The following is a 24062-nucleotide window of genomic DNA, read 5'->3' as shown; positions in this document are numbered from 1 at the left end:
GGGGCTGCCTGAAGCCGGTAGCGCTGGCTCGGGCAGCTTGGCTCTTAAACAGAGCCGAAGAGTCAGGGGAGGAGCAGAGCAGCTGGAGCCCGGGAGGGGAAGTGCCCGGCTGGTATTTTTCCCGGACATGTTCAGCTTTTTGGCAATTCCCCCCGGACGGCGGTTTGATTGCCAAAAAGCTGGACATGTCCGGGAAAAAACAGACGTATGGTAACCCTAGATCAGACATGGGCGGCAGGTATAATAGGCCATGGGAGGCTAAACGTCCCCAAACCTAGGCTGTGGCCCTGCCCATGCTCCGCCTCGAGGCCCTGCCCTTGCTTCTGCTCTCCCCCGAAGCCGGCAGGGCCTCAGCTTGGGCAGCAGTCTGGAGCTCAGGGATCAGCCAGCTGACGGCTTGGGCCGGCTGGCGGACCGGGGCGGCCAGCAATAGCTTAGGCCGGTGAACGGCCAGGGGCAGCGTGGGCTGGCCGGCGGTCCAGGGGTTGGGCTGGTGCTTGGGTCAGCCGCAGCCCAGGGGGCTGGGTAGTTCGGCCAGGACTCCTCTGGCCACGAGGGGGAACGGAGCTCAGAGCTCTGGTGGGGGAGGGGGCAGGGCCTTGGCAGAAGGGGCAGGGCCGGGGGCTAGCCTCCCCAAAAGGGGCGTTCACATGCCGTCCATGAGATCTGAGTGACTGTGCACTGCACTGTGAGACTGCAGGAGGCACATGTGGCTTGTGACTGGTCTGAAGTTGGGCTGCCCTCTTCCTCCCTACCCCTGGGAGAAATGGTACCACTGAGCTGGAGCCAAAGCACCAAGGCAACAGAGCCAGTTTGCTTTGGCAGCGTTTGTGTGAGACGCCCCCCCGCCTGGCTCACTCACAGCGGCAGCCTGTTCTGGACGGCATACGTGCCATGGAAGCTCTGTCGGTTGATCAGTCCGTCCATCGCATTGTAGTTTATCTTCGAAAGAGCCTCCAGGGAGCTGGAAGACAGAACAGAGCCCCTGTCCTCTTCAGCACACACAGCGCTGGGGAGCAGCCACAAACACCAACGGAGCCAGCCGGCTGGCGCGGGAGAGAGCCAGGGGTGGGCAGAGAGCAGGAGAGCGCTGCTAGCACAGCCAGCCAGCCAGTGGGGGAGGGGGCTGGAAGAGAGGTCGGGGGTTGAGAGAATGAGAGAGAGAGAGAGAGAGACTACCTGATCCCACACTCACTCTCTGAGAAGATCACTCGCAGCCACCTCCTTCCTGTCTGCTGTGTAGAAGGGAGGGTCATAGATCTGGAACTCCACCTGCAGAGCACACAAACCACTTCACACACATCCCGCCAGCCCAGGACGGCACAGCCCCCTCCAGAGAGCTGGTGAACTCCAATGTGGCCCAGAGGAACTACCCTCTGAGGGATATAAGGATTGGCCTCCTTGGTATCCCATTGGAGCCCAGCCCTGGAGCACTGATGCTGAGGAATTCTGCTGAAATTGACGAGAGTGGGGGGAACCACAGGCCAAATGAAAGATGCAAGGCTGGGCTCTCAGAGGAGAGGATTCATTGAAGGCCTGATCCTGGGCTGCCGAAGCCAGCGGGAACACTGACACGGCTCCCCCAAGCCCCTCTCTGGCCTCCCCATTTCACTGAGCCTCGCATGGGTGTCTGTTCTTGCACAGCTGGTCCCTGAGCTCCGAGTTTAGTTCGGCCTCCCCTGGGATCCTCAGGGAACGGGCCAGCCTCCCAGTGGGACGGGGCAGTCCCAGGCCCAGCACCACTAATAGGGTTATCATATTTAAAAAATAAAAAAAGAGGACACTCCACGGGGTCCTGGCCCCGCCCCTTTCCCACCTCCAGCCCTGCCCCAACTCCGCCCCTTCCCCGCCCTAGCTCCGCCCATTCACTGCCCATTCCCCAAAGTCCCCGCCCTAACTCCCCCTCCTCCCTCCCAGCCACGCGAAAAGGGCTGCCCAAGCGCTACCGGCTTCACGGTTTGCCGGGCAGCCCCCAGACCCTGCGCCCCCGGCCGGCGCTTCCCCAGCACAGCTGGAGCCCGGGAGGGGAAGCGCCCAGCTGGGGGTGCAGGGTCTGGAGGCTGCCCGGCAAACCCGTGAAGCCGGTAGTGCTCGGGCTTCGGGCAGCCCCTATGCCTCCGGACCCTGCGCCCCCGGCCGGGCACTTCCCCTCCCGGGCTACAGCTGCTCTGCTGCTCCCCTGACTCTTCGGCTCTGTTTAAGAGCCGAGCTGCCCGAGCGCTCCGGCTTCAGGCAGCCCCCTTGCCTCCGGACCCCAGTCGCCGGAGCAGAGCAGCTGGAGCCCGGGAAGGGAAGTGCCCAGCCGGCAGCTTGGGGTCTGGAGGCACGGTGCCTGCCCGAAGCCGGTAGCGCTGGCTCGGGCAGCTTGGCTTTTAAACAGAGCTGAAGTCTGAGTCAGGGGAGGAGCAGAGCAGCCGTGGGAGAGGAAGTGCCTGGCCGGCATTTTCCCGGACATGTTCGGCTTTTTGGCAATTCCCCCCTGGACGGGGGTTTGATTGCCGAAAAGCCGGACATGTCCGGGAAAAGCCGGACGTATGGTAACCCTAACCACTAAGGCAGTGCAGCCCAGCCAGCGCCCTCTGGGGAACGTCCTCAAGTGGACCCAGTGCTGCAGGAGTCTCACCTGTCTCCAGGAGGGATGCTGGCATGGGGGTGGGACCTGCAATGAGCGCCCGACTCACTGCTGGAAACGGGACTCAGGACAGTACAGACATGGGCACAGCAAGGGGGAGTCTGGCATCCTCGGTGGGAAGTGTCCAAAGTGCAGCGTTTAATTCCACAGGTAGGTCTGGACTCCCCTCGGCCTGCTGTGCCGAGCTGCTGAGCTCCCTCCCCAGGCCACGTGGCCGAACCATGGCTGGAGGCCCCCTCGCTTGACATCTTGGGCTTAGGGTCACCGAGTGAGGCAGCGTCAGAGCCGGGCACAGGGGTTCCTGGCTTCCGGCTCTGTGCTCTGCCCACTGGACCTGCCTGCCTCCATCAACACGCCCCAAGCGTCACAGGCTACGGCCCCTCTCCTCCGGGCAGGTCTCCCATCCACAGACCCTGCTCCCTATAGTGGCACTCTCCTACCTCCCAGGGCACCTTCTCATCCGGCACCGGGAAACGGACTGTGGAGGAGCTGGGATAGAGGAGGTTGCGGGCGCTCACATGGTACAGAGCCGTCGTCTCCTCTGGCTTCTCCTCCGAGCCGTACTCCTTCAGCTCCGGGGCTTTGCTGGGGACTGGGAGATAAACACAAAGAGCCGAGACCCCCATGGAGCAGAGGAATGTGAGCTCTGAGAAGAGCTGGGGTGAAAGCAATGGGGATTGTGTCGCCTGCTGCCAGGGTTAGCTGGGTTTCCCCATGAGAACGGCTTTGCTACACCACTCTCTCGGCCTGACCCAGACTCTCTGGGCCTGGGAACACTGGAAAGTCTCCTGCTGGGGCCAGTAGGCTTCAGGCCCTGTGCCCCTGGCCACCCCCTCAGTGGCGGGCATTGTCTGCACAGGACACTGGCTGCTGAAGATTTCGGCCTAGAACTTGCAATTTGTTGCATTGCCCCATAGAAGTGGGTCTGCCTCTCCTCCCTTCTCCAGCGCAGTCACACATACGCCCTGCACCCACGCCCTCCCCATCCCGCAGCCCTGCTCCCCTTGCACAGACCCTGAGGGCCCGGAGAAGGAATCCAGCATGGGAGGGAGCTGTGGGGCAAGTGGAGGTGAGGAGCTGCTAGGGAAGGGGTGGGAAGGATGATCTCCAATACAGTGGGGCTGGAGGCAGGGAGGGGAATTAGTAGGAGTCTGCTGCACTGTGTAGCTCCCAGCCGCCACGGCACAGCCCACACAGGGTATGCAGAAGCTGGCAGCGAACCTCCCAGCCTGGGCACAATGCCCCCTGCCTGCCCTGGGAACAGGAGCAGGCCCTTTAAGAACAACCCCTCCTCCCTTCCCCCAGCTCAGGGCATCCAGGACTCTCTGTGCTCCTTCTGCAATGGGGCAGGGCCTGCCACCAAGCTCACCCAGGAGCCTCTTGCCCCATCCTGCTCTCAGCCATGGCAGCTGCACTGGCGCCAATCAGGCCTGTGCTGGAGCCAGTAGAGTGAGGCTGGTGGGAACCCTGGAGAAGTGAGAGGAGAAACAGGTCCTGGAAGACAAAGGCTGGTTTTTCCTCTCACACGCTGGCAGCCAGAGACTGGCTGGACTTACCCATGGTGGGCACGTCCTCCTCTGAACCAAATCCATTCCCACGCAGGGCCCGCACAATCCAGGCCAGAGTCTTGGCAGTCTGGGACATCTATCCAGAGCAGAGCAGACTGTTAGGGAAAGCCACCTCCCAGCATCTCCTGCCCAGGGCCCAGCTTGGACATGGGGGGTCCATGGATGCCCCGTTTCCAGGCTCAGGGATGTGTTTGGATTTCGGTTTAGTTCAATTTTACCATGATTATGAGAGCCAGAAGGGTCATGGCCCTGCTTTGTCAGGACAGTGGTTGGAGCTCCTCCCCCAGCCCAAGGAGACGGTCTCAGGGAGCGTAACCCTCCGTGTAATTCCTCTGACCTTGGGACTGAAATCAGTGCCCAGTTCTGCTGGGCTTTCTCTGCTGAAGGGGATCTAATGGAAGAGGAGCTGAGGCTCAGGGGTGGAATGAGACTATATCGTCCTCCAATAGAGCAAGTCTTTCCAGAGTAGTTGGATGAGACGTTTTGCCTGCTCGATTCTCAACGTGACCCACTCTCCGGGCTCTGACCCACACCCTGGGCCCCCCATGACCCCCTGATCCTGAACATGGCCACCTGCCCAGGCCCTAGTCCAGTCCCCACTCCCAATCCTGAGTGCCCCGATACAGCCCCCAATCCCAAATGCCACCCACTCCACGCAAGCCCATCTGTGACAACATCTGTCCTCTCGATGCGCCTCGAGTTCTGTCTCACCTGCTCTTCCAGACCAGTCAGCCTCTGCTCCACCAGACCGGTCCTCTTCACCCGATCCAAATCCAGCAATTCCACCAATACGTCCACCCTGCGAGTGGGCGAGAGGAGACAGGAGCCTTGGGGGACGAGACACCGAGCAGGTGTCCTGCGCAGCGGCATACAGCCAGTGAGATGCTGCTCCGGGGTCAGGGCAGCCTGCCTGCCTTCACGCAGCGCTGCCCACAGACACCCTGTCCCTCGCGCCGCCTGCCAGCTCAAAGTGCCGAATTCCTGCCTTTGCCTTCCCAGCGCCCCCCACTGTTTGTCATCCCTGGTGGGTGCTACTGAGGAGGAGGCAGGGTGGAGTTGCCCTGGGGCACATCTGCAGAGGGTTGTGCCTCAGTGTCCCCTGCTCCCTGGAGCACAGCTGAGTGTGCACGTGGCACATCCCCTGGCACGACAGTACGTCCTATCTCAGAGAGGCCCGCTCCGCAGCAGCCGTGCTGGGGGACTGCTCCTCCGTGCCCCTGTCTGTACACAGTGGTGCAGGGTGCATGGAGGTGGGGCTCCTTGCCCTCTCTGCGCTGGCAGCAGGGCCAGTCTGGCCCATACTGAGAGGTGCAGCACATGCGGATCACATGCACTAGCCGTGCAGAACTCCTGCTCAGGAGCTCGCTCGCTGCTGCATCTGGCTAGTGCTGTAGCCTTTGGTTTGCCCCCGAGTCCCATTTCTGCAGATCACATAGACAGCGGAGGTCACAGTGCAAGCAGCGGGATGCTGCAAGTTCACCCCAAGTTGCGATGTGGGATGGACGAGGGCTGGCACACACCTACCTGCCTTCTGCTTAGCTCTGCCCAATGCTACGAGGCATCTTTCGTGTGCACTAAATCCCTCACAAGCCGCACTGTGTGTCTCACCCACACGCAACAACCCACTATCTCCCCTGCCAGACAGCAAGCTTAGCACAGCCCTATAGCCCTGCAGAGAGGACGACATCCTGCTCTCAATGACACCTGTGCCAGCCCAGGAGTGTTCGGGAGCCATTGTGCCAAGAGTAACTGCTAGAGAGTGAACAGGGCTCTTCACGGAGCCTCAGGTCCAAGCTGCTCCTTCACACCCCTAACGTATCCTCTGGATGTTCAAGAGCTCCAAATCACTCCCACACGTACACCCTATATCTCCGCTAGCTGCTGGACAGGGGCTTCCATTTGCCTCGCCAGGCCTCCGGCGGGCAGGGCCAGAGAACTAACAGCAATTCTTTCCTTGTCTCCAGGGCACCTGAGCCCTAATAATCCGACTGCTCTCCTCCACTGACCTATCCCTCTGCTCCGGACTTCACTCCGAGCCCATTGAGTCGACAGGAGGAGTCACTCCAGAGGGATGCTCGCTTTCTCAAACCACTGAGTGCACTGCCCCTGCAGCATCCCCAGCCAGGGACCAGGGAGAGAAGCCAAGTGCATTGCAACACACCCTCGGCAGGGCTCAATGGCCATTCCAGTGGCAGATACACCAAGTGCTTGGGTTACCTTGGGTTGAGTTTTCACTATGAGCCCCAAAGCCACTAGTCATCGATCCCTTGGTCTAGTGCTTGGAGCACTGCAGAGCCACACACGCAGCCCCCAGGGAAAAGAGAAGCGTGTCTCACTGTGGTGGCCCCACAGTTGAGGAGACAGGTTCTGGAGGGAGCCCCAGCAGCCTGTTAGCATGCTGGGGGCGATGGGAATGGGAGCAAAACAGCTGGGTTATAAGGAAAGAGGCTGCGAAAGGCAAACTAACATCACTGATCTATTGCTCCCAGCAGTGCGATGAGTCCCCCCACAGACTCTGTCACAGCTGAGCAGGACGCACTGGATGGGAATGTCCCAGGGCTATCACAGCTCCAGGAGCTGGGGGCAGGGTGTGATGGGTTGGTAATACTCTGTGTCGACCTGGTTATTGGCATGTTACTGTGCAAACTGCTTGAGTTTAGTTTAATGGGTCTGTCAGGAGAAACAAGCAGAAAAGGATAAGCCACTTCTCCACAAACACTTGAGGGCTGTTAAGGGATAACACCAGGATGCGGAAGGCCCAGGAACACTGGAGCGCCGAAGAACTATAGTGGGGTTTAAAAAGGGGGCCTCTCTCTCAAGAAAGGGGAGTAGCTGTTTGGGGGAGCCCGACTGAGACGGCTCCCGCTGGGGCGTGTGAAGAAGCCAGGCCTACCTGGGTTCCCATCGGGGATGCCAGGGCTTGAAGTACGCGAGATATGCATGTAGACGTGGTTGTTTTAAAAGCCTTTTTTCTCACTGGCTTCAGAGGGACTAGGAAGGGGACCCTGAGGACAGCTGCCCAAAGCCCCCCCACTCAGAGCTCCCTTCGTGACATCAGAGAGCACTGACACCCCACAGGTCTTTCCCAAGGGAACACGGGGCGAGAGGGGCTGGTACCTCTGCGCGACGTCTCGGATCTTTTGCTCCATGTTCTGCTTCTCCCGGCACTGCTGGTGCTGCAGGTAGTTCTCCTTCAGGTACATCTCCCAGGAGAGAAGGGCCGCTTCCTCGTTCTTCTCCAGCTTTTCTTCTGCGGAAGAAACCGAAGAGCTGAGCACCGGAGGAGAACCCCCAGGTCCCTCAGACCCAGGCCCTACTCCATGCCACTCACACCCAAGTGGCACTATGTCTCCTCCAGATCCCAGTCTGGCCTGGAGAACATCATTGTCTCCCCATAGCCCTTCAAGCCATGGCCAATGCAATGCTGCAAACCGCTGTGGCCCACGATGCACTGTTGCCCTAGCCCAGCCTAGCGGAGGCAAGGCCCCACCGTGTCACGACCGGCCTGGCCCGGGAAGGAACTCCTTACTGAGCTGTTTGTGCCGCTTCGCCGGCTGCCGGAGCAGGACCCTCTTGACAAAGAGCTGCAAGTGGTTGAAGAGGATGAAGGGCGGGGGAGCAGCAGGCCGGCCGTGATACTCCTCTATCAGGTCGTGCCGCTGGAACTTCCAGATCTGGTCGGTGTGCTCCTGCACCTGCTGAAACGTGTAGCTGGGAGGAGGGCCCAGGGGGCAAGGGATTAGCTATGGTTATGCCAGCGGATGCCAGGCAGGGGGTCTGCAAGCCAGCTCTGGGCACCATCCCAGGCACTGCATTCTGCCCTTCTCGCTGGCTTCCAGCCTTGATTTTCCTTTCATTCCTGGCCTCCCTTCCTGCTGCCCTGCAGGGCTCAGGGGTTGGCCCTGGCACAGAGGGGTGGTTGGGCTCCCAAAGGAGGTGCAGGTGGACCCTTTCTTGAGGGCCTGACAATGCGTCTGCACCACAGCACCCGACTAGCTCACCAGGTTCCTCAGGCTTTTGGCTGGTATCTCAGGCTTGCATCTAGAGCAGGTCACCTGACATCTGAGCCAGTGTGCCCGGGAACTAGCCTGCATGCTGGCCAGTGCAGCTGGGACCCCGCATCCACCCCTCAAGCTGGTCAGGGCACCCAGGACCCCCAATCCACACACCCCCAGGCAGCTCAGGGCATCTGGGACTCCCCAGTTCATCTTCCCAGGAAAACCCTAGAGCTGGCTCTGTTCCTACCATTTACAGCAAGCTGTAGCATGAGATTTCAGTTCTACACTCCTTCCCCCTCCCTTTCCTGTTAATTGTGGCCGAGGGAATGCTGGGAAATGTCCATCCACTCCCCAGACAGGTCAGGGCAGCTGGGGCCCCAATCCACCCCCCTCCACATAGACAAGTGCACCTGGGGGCCACAGTCCATCTCCCCACACATAGGTCAATGCACCCAGGGTCCCCAATTCAACCCCCCCGACACATAGACAAGTACATCCGGGGCCCCAGTCCACCTCCTTACACACACAGGTCAGTGCACCTGGGGCCCCCACAACCTATCCCCCTACATGTCAGTGCATCTGGGGCCCCCCAATCTGCCCCTCATGCAGGTCAGTGCACCCAAGGCCCACACATAGAAGTCAGTGAGCCTGGGGCCCCCAAATCCCTCCATACACATGCAGGTCAGGGCACCTGCTCCCCTCAAGTACAGGATAGTGGGATGGATCTGCTAAACAAGACACTACAACTTCCCGCAGCCCCTCCCCACTGCTCGTCCCTGCCCTGGGCCAGGCAGGAGGAGGGGCTTTCTGTGCTCAGGAAGCAGTGGCTGCATGGCAAGCCAGGAGCTGCAGAGAGGACTCCCCAGGAGCCGTGCACAAAGCCCTGTGGAACAGGCTGTGACAGCCAGGCTCAGGTCCTTGCGGGGCTTATCGGGGAGCAGCAGCAGCTGGGCACGGAGCAGTGCAGATAGGCCCCAATGAGAGACACTAACCGAGCCTGGCCTGGAAACTCGCAATGCTTATTTGTTTGGATAGAGTCAGGCTCGGAGAGGAAACCCCAGGCATCAGGCCCGAAGAGCTGGACTCTCAGCTGGAGTGTCCCAGGACCACACAGGAGCCACTGTGGCTCATGCTGAACTGAGTTGAAGCCTCTGTCTCTGGGGTGCAACCTTCCCTTTTCCTGCCAGCCCTAGGAAAGGCCTTGCCCTGAACCCTGTGTCTGAGCGGTTCCTGGGACCCACCCGAGCTAGTGCCTGCAACACCTCGCTGCTGAAGCCCCTACACTGCCTGCCCCCGAGCAGTGGTATGGCTGGCACGCTGTTGCCCCTCCCCCCCAGTTTGGTGTGCTCCAGCACTGAGCAGCTCCCCTCCCCCCTTTATAATAGCATTAATTCACCCTCGCTTCGCCCAATGGCCCCCCACAGGTGCAGTGAGCAGGGGGTGGCGGCGCTGGGTCTGACTCACTTGAACATGGCGATGAGTAGGTTGAGGAGGAGGATGTTTGTGAAGAGCAGATACAGGCAGAGCAAGATGACTGTCAGCCATTCGGGGAAGACGGGCCGCTTGTCCTTATTGCTCTCAGGGCACTTGGGCTTGTAGGGGTCTGTTCCATTCGGGCTGCACTGATCCAGATTGAAGTTTACCCCTGCGAGAGAAGACACCAGAGTTTCACAATGGCAGGCTCTGTCATTGCCCCAGCTGTGTTTTACATGCTGCTCATCTGGGCGGCTCTGCATGGACCCAGCAGCCCACCTTAAACAGACCGGCTTAACAGCAGCCCTCTTCAGTCTGCAACACTACTTTGTTCCTGCTCTTCCCGGGCAGGGAGTTCTGTGGGATCCTCAGACTTAGTCCCTGCATGGCGCATCTGCCCCCAGCTGCCTCTAGGACAATGGAGCAATAGACGCTTGTAACTGACTGGTCGTTTCTTAGCAACTACTCACAGTTAGGAAAGTGGCTGGAGCTTTTTTCTCTGCTCCACCCCCGAGGCTGCCGGGTGCAGTCGCTAATCAGTGATGAGTTACCCTCTAGACTTGGTAGAACGGCGTTACCTGACCTGCCGATGAGCGGAATTCAGGCCTCTCTCAGAATGGTGAGTCATTCACGCAGCATTCCCAATTCCGGAGACTGTCCTTTGTATTTGCATGTAAGATTAGAGTCAGTTCCCATCCTCAGAATAGCTCCCACTGCTTTATTTTAGCTGTCATTTACAGCATGCTATTGGCCACATGGTGTTGTTTCTGCTGCCTGATTGGGTCAGGGTAATTCTTTAAGAGGGGAGAAATGACTAATAGCAAACCTGGCACTTCCCTTGCAAATGTGCAACCCCTTCAGGAGTCTGAATATTTCCATGGAAACCAGTGATGGTCATGTGACTATGCATGACTAATGAACGGCACCACCCCACCTACGCCAGCAGAGCAGTGGGATTGAGCTGCTATTTGGGATGCATGTGTGAAGGAAGTGGAGAATGCTGGTAGAGAAACAGTCAGGCAAGGGTCCCTGCTGCTCTTGGTCCTGATCCTTAAAGGTGCTGAGCAGCCTCAATGCTCTGACAGCAACAAGAGCTGAGGGAGCTCAGCACCTCACAGGATCAAGCTCTCTGGGTCACGTTAGTTTTAGTTCTCCTGTCTCTGGTGACACCTCATGTGCCCTCTCTGACACAAGCACTGAGCCCAAGTCTCCACTCCATGACACCAGTTTGATGGGTGTAATACTCCATTGGCTTCAGTGGGCCTAGACCAATTGACACCAGCTTGCGATCTGGCCCACTGACTTCGAGGGAGTTGCCTCTGCATCAAGCAGGTGTCCTGGAAGGGATGTGCTGGTCCGTTGTGTTTTATTCCTACGCCTTCCTCGAAGTGGCATGAAAGCAGGGAAGGGGCTCACATCCTTCTGTGATGCTGGTCTGAGCCAGGGTGTGCATGGTAAAGGACACGGCAAACCAGCTCTGGGCACAGCCCCAGATTCACTCCTCTCTGCCCTTCTCGCTCTCTTTGGCTTTCATGTTTTATTTCAATTTCATTCTTTCACTCTGAGCCTCATTTCCTGCTGGTCTGTGTCAAAATCTGGGAGCCAAGCTGCTACTGGGCTCCTGCTGGGAAGGGGCTGAGCTGTGTGGAGCCCCTGCACGCTGGCAGGACTAGACTGGCTGTTTTAGCAATAGGAGAACAGCAGAGGGGTGTCTGCACTGTAACAAAGACATTCAGCTTTGGAAATCTCATGCCAAGCGCTGTCGTGGCCCAGCCAGGAGCCTGCGAGAAACCCTGGGTTCCGTACCGTCGATGTAGGAAGGGATCTGCCCAAAAATCGTCAGGTAGGAATGGTAGACGACGCCCCGGAAGATCCAGTCCACACGCTCCTCGTTATGGATCAGGATAGCTTGCTTGGCTACGCCGAAGGACACAACCCAGACAGCCAAGAGGAAGAGGAAGAAGAAGACGTCCTTCATCTGCAAAGCCATGAGACAAAGCAGGAGTGAAAAGGTTCCCCTCAACAGATCAGACGCAGAGAATTACATCCTTTCCCAGAACAAATGCATGCACAGCTCCTATACCCGGATCACATTTCGCATGCAGGCCCCACTCTGCTCCTACTGACATCATGCCATCTGCAGGGAGGAGTAGCTCTTACCATTCTCTTCACTATGATGATCTTGGGCCCCAGAGTTTTACTGACTGTGAAAATGTGCATCAGCCTCAAGCAGAAAATAATAAAAGCCAGAGACAATATGATCCGTCCTGGATATAAAGTCGATGGGATCCATCTGACACAGACAGGGGAAAGGAAAACACATCAGTGCATTGTCTTAACCAATGTTACTGCCTTTTTAAAACAGAAAAATTCATAGCCTACTTTCCTGGGGAACAAATAAATCTATCCCTAGAGTCCCATTTGAGCGAGGGATAAGCACAAAACCTATCCGATGGAGTGACCCAGCAGCTGGGGACAGCGCAGAGCTGGGCAGAATGATCCATGTTTTGATGAAAAGTTTCATCTGAATTTTGAATGTAGATGTTACATTAAAAAAATTCCAACCACCTCTATTGCAAATTTCCCTCCCTGGTTTTCCAGCAACTCCAGCAAAGAGCAGTTTGATATCGTCCTATAGAATCCCTCGTACTCACCGGCAGGTCAGCCCTGCTATAAAGATCAAGATGGCACAAACATCCAGTTTGTTCCAGAAATCACTGAAGTACAAGGAAGCCATTTTCAGTAACCCAAAGCCATCGGGGTCATAGAACAGCTGTTAGGAAAAGAAGTGGTTTTGGTATTTCAATAAACAGAACATATGCTGCTTCTATGCACTTGAGACAGTGATTGTTGCACTGGGTCCCCAACAGGAATCTGAGCTGGATTTGGACGGGGTGGGAGGAAATGGGGGAGTGGGCTTCAATTGATGATGAATTTCCCTGCCATGGTGATTTTGGTACCAGGAAAATCCTCAACAATCCCTGAGACTTGGCCCTCTGGTGTTTTTCAGATGTCAATCTCCCCGGTGACCAATCTTCATTTAAAATACAGAGGCTCTTGGTGTTGGCAGCACTCAGCTGTTTTATGTCCCGGCCTAAACCTCTGAAGAAGGTAGCAGGTCCTGTTCTTAGATGTCCTGTAAAATATTTGCTAGTGCATTTGAGAGGCTGACCTAGAACTCTTCTTGTGCATAATGGAGTGAGGCTGGGAATCTGACCGTGGTTATTTCCAAAGGGACCGGTAGGATCCTTGCATACACCCCCACGGCTGATTCATTCTTACCATTTTCCTTTTGGCCAAACCCTGAGGTCATTTCTCAGTGATCTGAGTAACAAAAGGGCAATGAATCTCCACTATCAGATCTTGGAGCACATTGGAGCTCTCCTAACCCACGTTCTAACATGGCCTGACTGCTTAGCTGTGAGAAGTGGGCCAGATTCTCAGGTGGTGCATAGCTCCACTCAAGTCACATAGACCATCTCCCTAGAAGTCAGGGGCACTTGTGCTATTGACACCAGCTAAGGACCTGGCATTTTCTGTGATTCCATCTCAATGAGTTATGAATCCTTGCTGGTGACGATGGCTCTTTGTCGTCCCGCGGGGTTATAGAACAGATCTTGCGTTCACCTCAGCTCTGGGACAAACACACAAGGACAGCTCTTCCCACAGAAATAATCCCTGACTTCCCATCTTCTCATCTATACTACAGTTATGGGATAGTTTCTGTGGGAAGTTGCAGATATTCCATCCACACGTGCTGAGAAGATCCCCTCCAGGCTCCTGACCAGGTCTCCTGGAACCACCCCAATATATCCATGCTTGGTTTTACAGGGGACTCAAAGCATGGTGGCACAGGCTGCTGGGAGATGCCCCATGGTCCATAAAGCTGCCAGTTCCTTATTTCAGCCTTAGTGCCTTCATTTAGGAAGGTCTCAGTATCTTGGGCACGTTTCCTCCTGCCCCTGACTAAGCCCAAAAGTATCCACAAGAGCAGTTGAAACAAAACGTTTGGAGGGGAAGGAGTTCTCATGCTTTCCCCTGCCCATTCAGCACCCATCAATCCCCCGTCGGAATTTACGAATGCCACCAACTTTCTCTGTGGGTACCGGGATCTCCTGCACTATCCCTCCAGTTCAGACAGCCCAGCATATCAGTGACTCTCTCTATAATCGCTACAAATAGCCAAAGGATCCCTGCTAGTCCCGCACACTATGTCATGGATTTGGAAGGGTAAATTGGGCTCACAAGTGGAGGCAGACTATGAAACACCGGAGATACCAAAGTTTTCTCCCCCGACTTGGGTTAGGTCTCTGCCCTCAATCCTTTATAGTAAGCATGGGAGAAAATACTTGGTGCTAAAGAGCTCTTTAATATTGGGGGAAAGGCAGAACAAGAACCAATGGCTGGAAGCGGAAGCCAGATAGATTCATATTGGAACTAAGGCCCATGTTTTGAACAGAGAGGGTGATCCCATGCCATCTTCAGCCAGCTTACCTGGGTATGTGCTCCCAGCCAGCCAGCGCAGACCTGTGGCCACTGGTGATTGCTAGGGCTGCAGTGCCAACCCTGGGAACTCTCCCCAGCCCCTCAGGGATGGGCAGCTTTTCCTGGCCCAGGGCTGCTGTTACTCTCATCGGGGGGGCTAGGGGGCTATGCCCTCCCACTTTATACTGGCCCAAAGGGCGAGTGATGGGGAAGAGGGGGCAGAGAGGCACGAACAGGGGGTGGGGCGTGGGGGGAGAAGAGGCAGTGCGGGAGCAGGATCTTGGGGCAAGGTGTGGTGCGAGGGTGGGGGAGAAGGGGCAGCGTAGGGGCAGGACCTCAGGGGGAAGGGGCGGTGCAGGAGGCAGGGCCATGGTTTGGGTCTTGGTGGCCCGGCCACTTTTAGGGAGCTTCTGATGCTCTTGCCTCTCATTATACGCTGCTTTAAGGCCCTTCATCTTTTCCCATTGCAGCTTGCTAGCCCAGGACATCTAAGCACAGGACCGTACTGTTGATACTTCTGCTCTGCCACCTTCTTCGGGGGTTTCGGCAGGGACATAAAACAGCCAAGTGCTGCCAATACCGAGCGCCTCTGTAACTTTAAATGAAGATTGATCGCCGGGGCAGAATGATGTCTGGAGAACACCAGAGGGCCAAGCGGGAACAAACTACCATGGGAAGTGGTGGATTTGCTGTATTGGATTGACTAAAGCACATCTTCCCGAAAGGCATGCGGACACAAGTGACTGAGCTCGATACTGTCATGGCTGGGTGAAATTCTCTGGTGTATGATGTACAGCAGGCCAGACTACAGGGCCAGCCTTATGGGGGGGCCATCCGGGTGACCGCCCAGGGGCGCCATGGTCAAGAGGGCGCCGTGTGGCAGTGCAGAGGTGTGCGCTGCTGGTGTAGTGTCAGAAACTGCTCCTGGCTGGCAGGGGAGCATTGCTTGGGGGAGGTGCCCAGATGTCTCCCTGCTTCCTCCCATCAGAGGAACATGTGTGAGAGCAGTGACACACATACTTCTCGGCCCCCCCATGTTCCTCTGTGCCCCCAGGGGGCTGCAAGTGGGGGAGTGAGGAGCAACGCCAGGGCTCCCTGCATCCAAGTCACTTTCCCCACCCAGGCTGTGCTGTGAGGCATCAGGAGCTGCTGCTCTCCTGCCCTCCCTTTACATAGCCCAGGCGGGGAAAGTGACCTGGATGCTGGGAGCCCTGACATCGCTCCCCCCGTCTCAGCCCCTGAGGGGTGCACAGAGGAGCAGCGTTCAAGGGGGGAGCGAGCAGCAATACCAGCCGCTCTGTGCATTCAGGTCAGCTTCCCCATGTGGGCACAGGGGTTAGGAGCGCAGGGGACTGGGGAGTCTGGAGAGCCTGTGGAGGCCAGGGGCAATGTGGGGGGCACCCATGGGAGCCAGAGGGGAGAGGGGGCACTGCGTCCACAGGGGCCAGAGGTGCCAAAATACAAGTTCACCCAGCGCGCCATTTTCTCTAAGGCCGGCCCTGCCAGACTAGATGGTCCGAAGGGCCTGTCTGGCGTGAACCCCGTGAGAATGGCATGTGAGAGTGTGAGAGTGAGTGTGTGACTGACTGATGGGTGCGGCATCACCATTTGGCTGGCGTAGGTGATGGGATTGTTGTGGGAGCACACGCAGCAGTGCGAAAACAGGAACGGCTGCTGCCCTGCCGAGAGACCCTGGGGCAGGCAGCCCTCGCTGACTGGGAGAGATGCCTTGCAGAGCCTGGATTGCACCATCACCACCATCTCCCCTGCCCCCCACGCCTTTGTTGAGCCCATCCAGTACCTGGCGGGTCTCCTCGCACACCAGGGAGAAGAGCCAAAAATAGATGACATACTCCCGCCAGGACGGCGTCGGCTGGAAGTCGATCATCAGGATGTAGGCGAAGAGCCAGAGGAAGCTGAAGTAGGAGAGGATGTTCAGGTGGAAGATGACGACGGGGGCCGTGAAGAAGGCCCGGGTGCGTGTCAGGCAGCTCATGGGCTGCAGCCTCTTCTCCCTGCGTGGGGGAAGGAAGCAGGAAGGAACAGCTGACTCAGCTGTCAGAGGGGAGCTGGACGCAGCTGAGCGGGACGTGTGGGCTAATTGGGAGAGGCCTTGCTCTGAGCAGATATAGTGCAGCTAGGGAACCCTGGGACTCTCCCCAGCCCCTCGGGGATGGACAGGTTTGCTTGGCCCAGGACTGCTGTTACTCTCATCATATTGTGCTTTAAGCCCCTCATCTTTTCCCATCGCAACTTGCTAGGCCAAGCAATGCCCTGCCCAGGAAGATATTGGGGCAGCTGCTGCTAGGCCGGCATCTTGCGAAGGATAGAGCCCAGCTCTGACAGTGTCCTGGCTGCCCCAAGGCTCGCCAGTGCCCACAGGCCTGCGCTGGCCGGCTGGGAGCACGTTCCCGGGTAAGCTGGCTGAAGCTAACGGCAGAACTGGAATGCTGCTGCTAGCTGGCACAAGAGCGTTCAATGAGCTCCATGGGCTGGGCCATTTCTCCCAGGGAGGGAGGGAGTAGATCAGCCCAGCTGCCGGGGCATGAGCAGTGCAGTGTGGGATGGTAGTGGGCATGGGCGGCGGGTACTGCAGCCCATGGGAGGCTGAGCCTCCCCAAACAGCCAGGCATAGCCCTGTCCACGCTCCTCTCTGAGCCCCCCTCCTGTTTCCCACTCTCCCCCCTGGCCTGGCCTGGGGCTATGGTGGACTGGCCTGTGGCCCAGGACTCAGGGCAGCTGGGGCCGGTGCTTGGGCTACCTGGCGCTGAGCCAGCCCGCCCGGCACTCTGGGGCTGGGGGCACTGGGGCTGCCTGCGTGGCACTCCGAGGCTGTGGGTGCTGGGCCAGCACGCCCGGCACTCTGGGCCTGGGGGCGCTCAGGCAGCCTTGAGCTGGGGCGGGAGGAGAGGGGGGGCGGTGGCCGCGGTGGGGAGCTCTCACGGGGGAAGGGTGTGGTGGAGGGGGGACCTCAGGCAGAAGGGGCAGGGCCAGGGCTAGCCTCCGTGAATGGGCAGTTCACGCACCGCCCATGGCAGTGGGAGAACTATTTATACCACTGGCCAGCCCAGGGACGCAGCAGTGGCACAGGGGAGAGGCAGAGGAGGGGGCAAAACTCTGCAGTCAGGGAATGCGAGTCCTACAGTCCAACTCCCAGCAGCGCACGACAGCTAGGGCCGGGCCCACATGCCAGCTCCATCCCAGGAGCCCTGGCGGTACCTGAAGGTGACGAAGCTGGTGTAGATGAGGGGGAAGAACACCACGCACAGGATCACCCTCCAGAGCCCATTGTCCACGCACAGCTTCCCCCACCAGACTTTTGTCAGAAAGGCCTGGGCGTGGGAGAGGAAGGAAGGAAATCAAGCTCACATGGACCCCAGAGCTGGCCCCCTTCACCTCTAGCTCCAGCATGGCTGATCCCAAACAGAAACGTTGCTGTGGCCCACCCCGTCCCCGGCCAGATCCACGCCCCTCGCATGGAGGGCTCAGTGAGTAACCCAGGGCCTGCCCACAGCTGTGCCAGATGGAAGTTGGCAGAGATTGGCTTGCTGAGTAGTTCGCTAGTCTGGATGGTGCACAGGGACCCTGTGTGGCTGAGGATCAGTGAGTGGCCACCAAAGAGCAGAGGAAATGGACTGCGGGCAATGAAACAGTGCCGGGGCATTCAGGGCAATCCAACAGTGTGTGCGATCTCCTGTGAGGAAAGCATGGGTGTCCAGGGAGCCCGCATGCCATAGCACGTCCCCTCTCTCAGAGAGCAGGTTCATGGGCTCTGCCCTTCCCAGGCAGCATGGCACGGGATCTATGCAGGTAAAGGGTGCAGGCACTCTCAGAGCACCTGGTGGAGCCCGAGCTGCCAAACGTGCTCCCCTGGCTGAGCTCAGGCAGTGGGAGACAGTGCTGGGGGAGCCGACACAAGGCCCTGGCAGTGGGGCACCCTCCTTTGGGCCCTAGCATGGGGCAGGGAAGAGGTAGGTGCCTCCTCCCAGCCTGGAAACACACCTGGATGCCTCCGTGGGACACAAAATTCATGTTCTTGGCCTCCAGCGCCAGCTGTAAGCAGGTGGTTTTGCCCCAGGCCTCCGAGACGCGGATGAGGAGCTTCTGGGCTCTCTCCTCGTCCTTGCGGTAACACTCTGTGAACACGCCTAGCAGGGCAGAGAGCAGAGTCAAACGTGGGCAATGGGCCGAAGAGAGGTTAGTGCCCAGCGTGGCTCTACGCTCCACTCAGAGAGCCCTGTGCCTTGGAGGAGACAGGCCATTCCTGGGGATGGGGCCAGAGGCAGCGCTGTTCAGCCCGGCCCCAGAATATTTTCCCGAGAGCTTCCTGTCCTTTGCAGGGCCCTGCTGGCCCAAGCTTCAGGGGCAGGCTTTGTGCACCTGCTAGGCTGGAGATCTGTCTCTGGAGTTAGTCTACTCTGTCATGCCATGTCCAGCTGTGCTCTGAACCGATTCCTGCCAACCTCTGAGCCCAGCACTCGTCACAGGCCCAGCCATTATGTTGCACTGTGGCTTCTGCTCCAGCCTCTCCTACCTGGTACCAGACACATTTCCTAGCCCGCAAGCAACAACTTTCCAAACAAATGGCCTGAGCCCAGATGTGCGTACCAAAGACCCTGGTCCAGGATCAGCACCCCCGGCATACCTAAGGCCAGCCAGCCAAGCATGGCTTTGTCTCACAGATGCCCAGGAGATAACTATCTACCTCTGTGTACCAACACTCCTAGCCTGGGGGTATCCGACACCGGTACACAGCACTGGAATAGCAAGGCCCACAGGATCCCCCCTTGCCCTGTCTGGCAGCTGGACTGTGGAGCAACATTCATCATCGGAAATCACCAGCCATTGTCCCCAGCCAGAGGGAGGGGAGGTGCCTGACGCCAGTCGGAACCAGGGAGGGACCAGGAACGGACTCAGGAAAGAGAGCAGTGGCTCCAGACAGAAGGAGGGGCTGATAGTGCGACGCTGTTGTTGCTGGTGAGCTGTTGGGAGTAGAGATTGACTCTGGGATCTCTGGAACTAGATACAGAGCACTGCACTGAGCGGGCACGGCCTATGGTAACAACGCTCACCGATGGCTCGGTGCTCATACTCCTCTGCCAGGGTCAGCATTTCCTCCATGCTGTCCGTGTCGTCCTCCTCCTTGGACAGCTCCTTCAGGATCTTGCTGCAGGCCAGAGCCCCCGCAATGCAGTCCTGGCTCTGAGACAGCAGGGGACAGATTAGCCAGAACAGGGACCTCCCATCCTGGGAAGCCAGCAGAGCCCCATTGTCTGCTGAAGGGAGAGGAGCGGGACATCCCAGGCTGAGTGCCACAGAGAAAGGCCAGCATTACACAGCAAGGCTGGTAGTGACGGCAAATGGGGCTCCTGGCTAGGCAGGTAATTCCAGCCCCTGCCCAGGCTGCAGTGTTCCCCCGGACTGGGGCCAGGCGCTGCTGTGCCCTAGGGCTGCCCAGGTCTTTGGACCATTGCTGGGGAATGCTGCAGTGGTTTGTCGTTTAAAGGGATGCTCTTTCCTGCCCAGAGCTCCTACAGCCTCCATGCGCTCCTCACCCTGTCTGTGGGCATCTCAGCACCTCCTCCCTTCCTGCCCAGGGAACTGGGAGCACCCTGAGCTGGCCCAGGACATGTCACCACCACCCACTCCGCCTGCTGGGAAGGGATCTCTCCCAAAGGCCTACGGCTCGCTGTTGCTGATGGCCTTGGCCAGTTCTACATGCAGCGGCTGCACTAGCAACACAACCCAGACTTGGAGAGGGGGGCTCTCTGTCCTCTTCTAGTGGCTACTCCTGGTAAGAGACTCATGCTCGGTACAGTTCTCAGGTAAGGACTTCCACTGCTGTGGGGTCTCGAGCTAAGCAATCATGTGGCTTGGCCTAGCTCAAGAGAGCCTGGGCACAGTGCCGAGCAGCAGGCGTGGCCACTTGCTGCCATTACTCCCTGGGCCTGCACTGGCGCTGGCCCCACTCGAGAGCACATATCCTACGGGTCCTAGCACCATAACTCACTGCACTGCTCTGTGCTCGCTTTCATAGGGCATTTTGGGACAACCTGGCTGTCCCTCCTGGGGATTGTGGGTGGAAAAGGTCTAGGCCCAGGACATTCATTTCCTGGCCAGACCCGAGCTAATGAGCTGTAACCACGCAGCGCTGGAAGATGGGGTCCCCCTCGTCCTAACGGGGACTGAGGGCTGCTCTGTTTGATGGAGGCAGCGTGTTCCTGGCGTGCCTCTGCTGAAGCTGCAGATGATGGTAGGTTCAGAGACAGCCTTTTGCCCTTGCTCTTACAAGAAGGAGGCCTGAGCCCAGCTGATTCTGCCCTCCCCTACAGACCCCTCCCCTTCTGCACTAGGTCACAAGCACGGGGTGGTGATGACAATGTGGGATGAGTAGCAGTGGACCCCAAACTTGCACAGGAGGGAAGCAGCGTTGCCTGAGCTGGGAGTCCGTGGGCTCGTGGCAGACACAGGCAATCAGCACTGAAGGACCTGGGTTCAACTCTATCATTGTTAACAGTGACCTCGGGGAGTTGTTGGGAAGGGTCCTCATACCTGGGCCCAGATGATTTCTGCCAGCTCCTTGCGACTCTGGACAATAGCCCAAATGAGGAGGTCCCTGACTGGGTCCATGGTGAAGGTGACCCGGCCGGCTGAGCGCTTGTAGAGGGAGCGGAGACTCACTCCCTGCACCTGGGGAGGACGGCAGAGTTAGACCAAGACTTCGCAAAGAACTGACGCTCGCTTGGGGCACCCTGCTGGCACAGCAAACTGGAGCCCTGGGAAGGGGGCAGGAAGGCTGCAGGCCATGGAGAAAGGAGAGACCCAGTGACAGGGGACCAACGAACTGGTGTCAGTGCAGGGGCAGCTAGCTAACTTGCTCTCTCAGCTTGTGGCAGCTGCTCCATGCAGCTCTCAGCTCACAGCATGAGACTCTGCACTAACAAATGCAGAAGCAGGGGAGCCAGGCATCTGGGGAAACCACGTGAGGAAATCTGCTGGCAAGTTTCCTCCACAGCTACCAGGATCTCCCCTCCCTGGCCCCATGGACTTGTCCTGTAAACACCTGGGTTTCCCCAGGGCATGGAGCCAGGAGCACCTGACTTAGGGAGTCTCCCCTGCCCTGCCCCTTGTTGGGACAGGGACAGCAGTGCTGTGTGGGTGGGACATGCTATTGCTGCCAAAGGGTGTGTCACAACTAACCCGCTGTGCAAGGAGGAAGGCCATGGGAATCAGGCCCCAGGAACAGGCCAGGCAATGATCTGCCTACAACAGCCACATTTGGCTTTCAGGTCATTTCTGTGGGGACTCAGAGGAACCCACCTGAGCTGAGGAGGGGTTGGAGTTTTACAGGAATTTAAACCTGTCTTTAGCTGGAGAGGAACAACCAAACAAATACAAGGGCTTGTCTAGAGCAGGATAGTTTACACCAGTGGAGCTACACCAATGTACCTATCCCAGGGCCAGCTCCTGCAGGCCACACATGGCCCCGGGTCCAGGTAGGTGTAGTTACACCATGCCAACCTGATAATGGATTGGAGAGCTGTGCCAGCATGAGCCTTCCTTCGCACCAGTGCGGCATTAGGAGTCAGCCCTGGTTGGAGGCACATTGCTACACTCCCACCAGTGCAGATCTCCCCAGAGCCTTCAGTTGGATGTCCCAAGGCTGGGGTTTCTCAAGTGCTGGCCAGTGCAGAGATTGCTCAGGTGCCTGGTTTGAAACCTGCCCGCAGTCCTGGCCTCGCCAGCTGGTGTCCTCTCCCAGCAGGACTACCCCCTCAGCTCCCCGCCCCCTCAGCTCCCCACCCCTTCAGCTCCCCACCCCGGCGCAGGGAGATCCATACGTTGAGCTTGATGTGCGGGACGGCGATGGAGAGCCGGTGCCTCTCGGCGTGCTTGGGCTTCGGGTACAGCGGCTGCGTGGAGTCGCCCAGTAGCTCCCTCAGCACCTGGGACACGTGGTGCAGTTGGATCCCCGGCACCTTGGAGAAGGCCGAGCGCTCCTTCTCCTCCACCAGCACCTTCTGCAGCTTGCCGTGGAAGAGGCTGGAGGGCGCCATGTTCTCGTAGAGGTAGATCAGGGTGTCCCAGGTGACGAACTCCTTCAGGCGCACGCCCTGCTCCAGGAACAGCTTCACGAAGTCCGGCTTGTTGGCGATCAGGGCGGCGGCCATCACGGGGTGCAGATCTGCAGGCTGGCAGGCCAGAGACAGCGCTGTCATTGAGTGATGCCGCCCTGCCGATTGGTCCCAGGGCAGGGCACTGAAGCAAGTAGCGGGCATGGGGCACCGCAGCAAGCCCGGGCAGGGGTCGCTGGAGCAGAGGAAGTAGCCAGCAGGGGAGGCAGAGAGACAGGGGAGGGCATGGACAGGTCGACGCAAGCCATGCATAGCTCACGTCTCCACTGCCCGTAGTAAAGCAAAGTAATTCTGCCCCCTTGGGCAGAGTTCCGCTCCTCCTCTGCCCCTGAGCCACTGGCCACCTGCCCCTCTCCTCTACTCTCAGAGGAGCCGTGGCTCAGGGGCTACTCTGCCCAACTCGGACAGCAGCTAGGCAGGGCGATCATCCCCTTCCCTGCCCAGAATCCAGTGGTGTGGGGCTGACCAGCTCCCTCCGGCCTTCCTCCCCTCCCCCCAGGAGATGAGCACTTTGTTTTTGCCTGTCTCTCCTGACCTGGGGCCCTGCAGGATCAGCTGCCTGTGTGACCCAGCCTGGATCCCTTCTGTACTGGGGGAGCCGTTACAGCTGGCCAGGTATTTCCCATCCTCGGGGCCAGATTCTTTCAGGCTTACTCACGCTAATACCCCTCCGACGTGCAAACCCGCCGAATTCAATGGGACTCCTCAGGTGAGTAAGTGCTGTGCCGTAGTGTGCACAGGGGTTGCAGGCTGTGGTGATTTTGGTAGGGCATGGAATCCTCTAGCTATAGGGGCTCTGCAGTGGCCATCCATCCCCGGCAGGACATTAGACCTACGAGTGGCCGTACTTCCATGGTCAGAAGGGTTGGCACTCTGGAACTCTGCTTTCCTGGCTTTTGGTTCTTCAGTGGCTGAGATGGGAGCCTCTGTAATTCTCTGATACTTCTTGTCATGCAACTTCAGATGTTTCCATGGAGAAACTCATGCCACCTTCACGTTTTGTTTTCAGGTATGTGTGTGTGTGTCCTTTGTTTAACCACTGTTTGTCTCCAGACAACATGGAGTGGCATGTATACCTACAGCTGGTCAGGAATTTCTCAGTTTGATGGGTATCTCACCAAGAAATGCCAAAGCATCAAAACTGATTTTTTTTGCAGGAACGTATGGGTTTCGATGGAAGATTCCTCACAGCTAGGATGGAATTTCTGGTCCAACCCAGAGAACCTGGTGAGTAGGGCATTCACCTGGGATGTAGGAGATCCAAATTTAAGTCCCTCCTCTGCCTTATTCATAGCAGGGACTTGAACCTGGGTCTCCAATATCCCATGTCTTAACTATTCTGGGTGCTTGGTTGCTCTCAGTCTCATGTTTTTCATGAAAAACGTCGAAAGGTCTTGGGTTTGTTCCAATGTGGAATGAAAATAGATTTCAAAACCTCAACATTTTTGCAGAACAGAATTCTGAATTCCTGGCCAGCCCTCCTCCCATCTCTTGGGTCCCACTGGGCAGCTGAAGCCTTCTGACAAAATATTTGCCAACACGTCAACCTCTGTAAACTACTTCCAATTTCCAGTGGAGTCAAGAAAAATTAAAGGGAAGACGCAATTTTGCCCACCTCTAGCTTCTGCACAATAAGATTGCAAAACAGGTGTGTGAGAGTGGAGCTGGCTTTGCTTTTTTCCCCACCCTTCTCTCCACATGAATGTTGTGACATCGCTGAGTACATCAGCAGGAAGATGCACAGCTCAGAGAGCTGAGCCATGCATCCAGC

The 24062-nt window shown here is 57.9% G+C and overlaps 1 protein-coding gene across 1 annotated transcript in view; it reads right to left on the bottom strand.

Annotated features, from left to right (window-relative positions):
* Window positions 1-24062, bottom strand: part of TRPM2 (transient receptor potential cation channel subfamily M member 2) — a 56960-nt gene that overhangs the window by 13431 nt on the left and 19467 nt on the right. The window contains exons 11-27 of the mRNA XM_034782288.1: window positions 21998-22348; window positions 20709-20846; window positions 19229-19358; window positions 18159-18304; window positions 17376-17488; window positions 15958-16171; window positions 12326-12444; window positions 11832-11964; window positions 11478-11649; window positions 9663-9843; window positions 7730-7911; window positions 7318-7450; window positions 4912-4999; window positions 4189-4276; window positions 3073-3224; window positions 1196-1272; window positions 863-964 (exon numbers count right to left, since the gene is read on the bottom strand). Coding sequence (XP_034638179.1) covers window positions 863-964; window positions 1196-1272; window positions 3073-3224; window positions 4189-4276; window positions 4912-4999; window positions 7318-7450; window positions 7730-7911; window positions 9663-9843; window positions 11478-11649; window positions 11832-11964; window positions 12326-12444; window positions 15958-16171; window positions 17376-17488; window positions 18159-18304; window positions 19229-19358; window positions 20709-20846; window positions 21998-22348 — 2519 coding nt within the window. The remainder of the gene's footprint in view (window positions 1-862; window positions 965-1195; window positions 1273-3072; window positions 3225-4188; window positions 4277-4911; window positions 5000-7317; window positions 7451-7729; window positions 7912-9662; window positions 9844-11477; window positions 11650-11831; window positions 11965-12325; window positions 12445-15957; window positions 16172-17375; window positions 17489-18158; window positions 18305-19228; window positions 19359-20708; window positions 20847-21997; window positions 22349-24062) is intronic.

Source organism: Trachemys scripta, chromosome 9 (assembly GCF_013100865.1).
Source record: "Trachemys scripta elegans isolate TJP31775 chromosome 9, CAS_Tse_1.0, whole genome shotgun sequence".
Taxonomy (NCBI): Eukaryota; Metazoa; Chordata; order Testudines; family Emydidae; genus Trachemys; species Trachemys scripta.
This window is presented reverse-complemented; position numbering and strand designations above follow the sequence as displayed.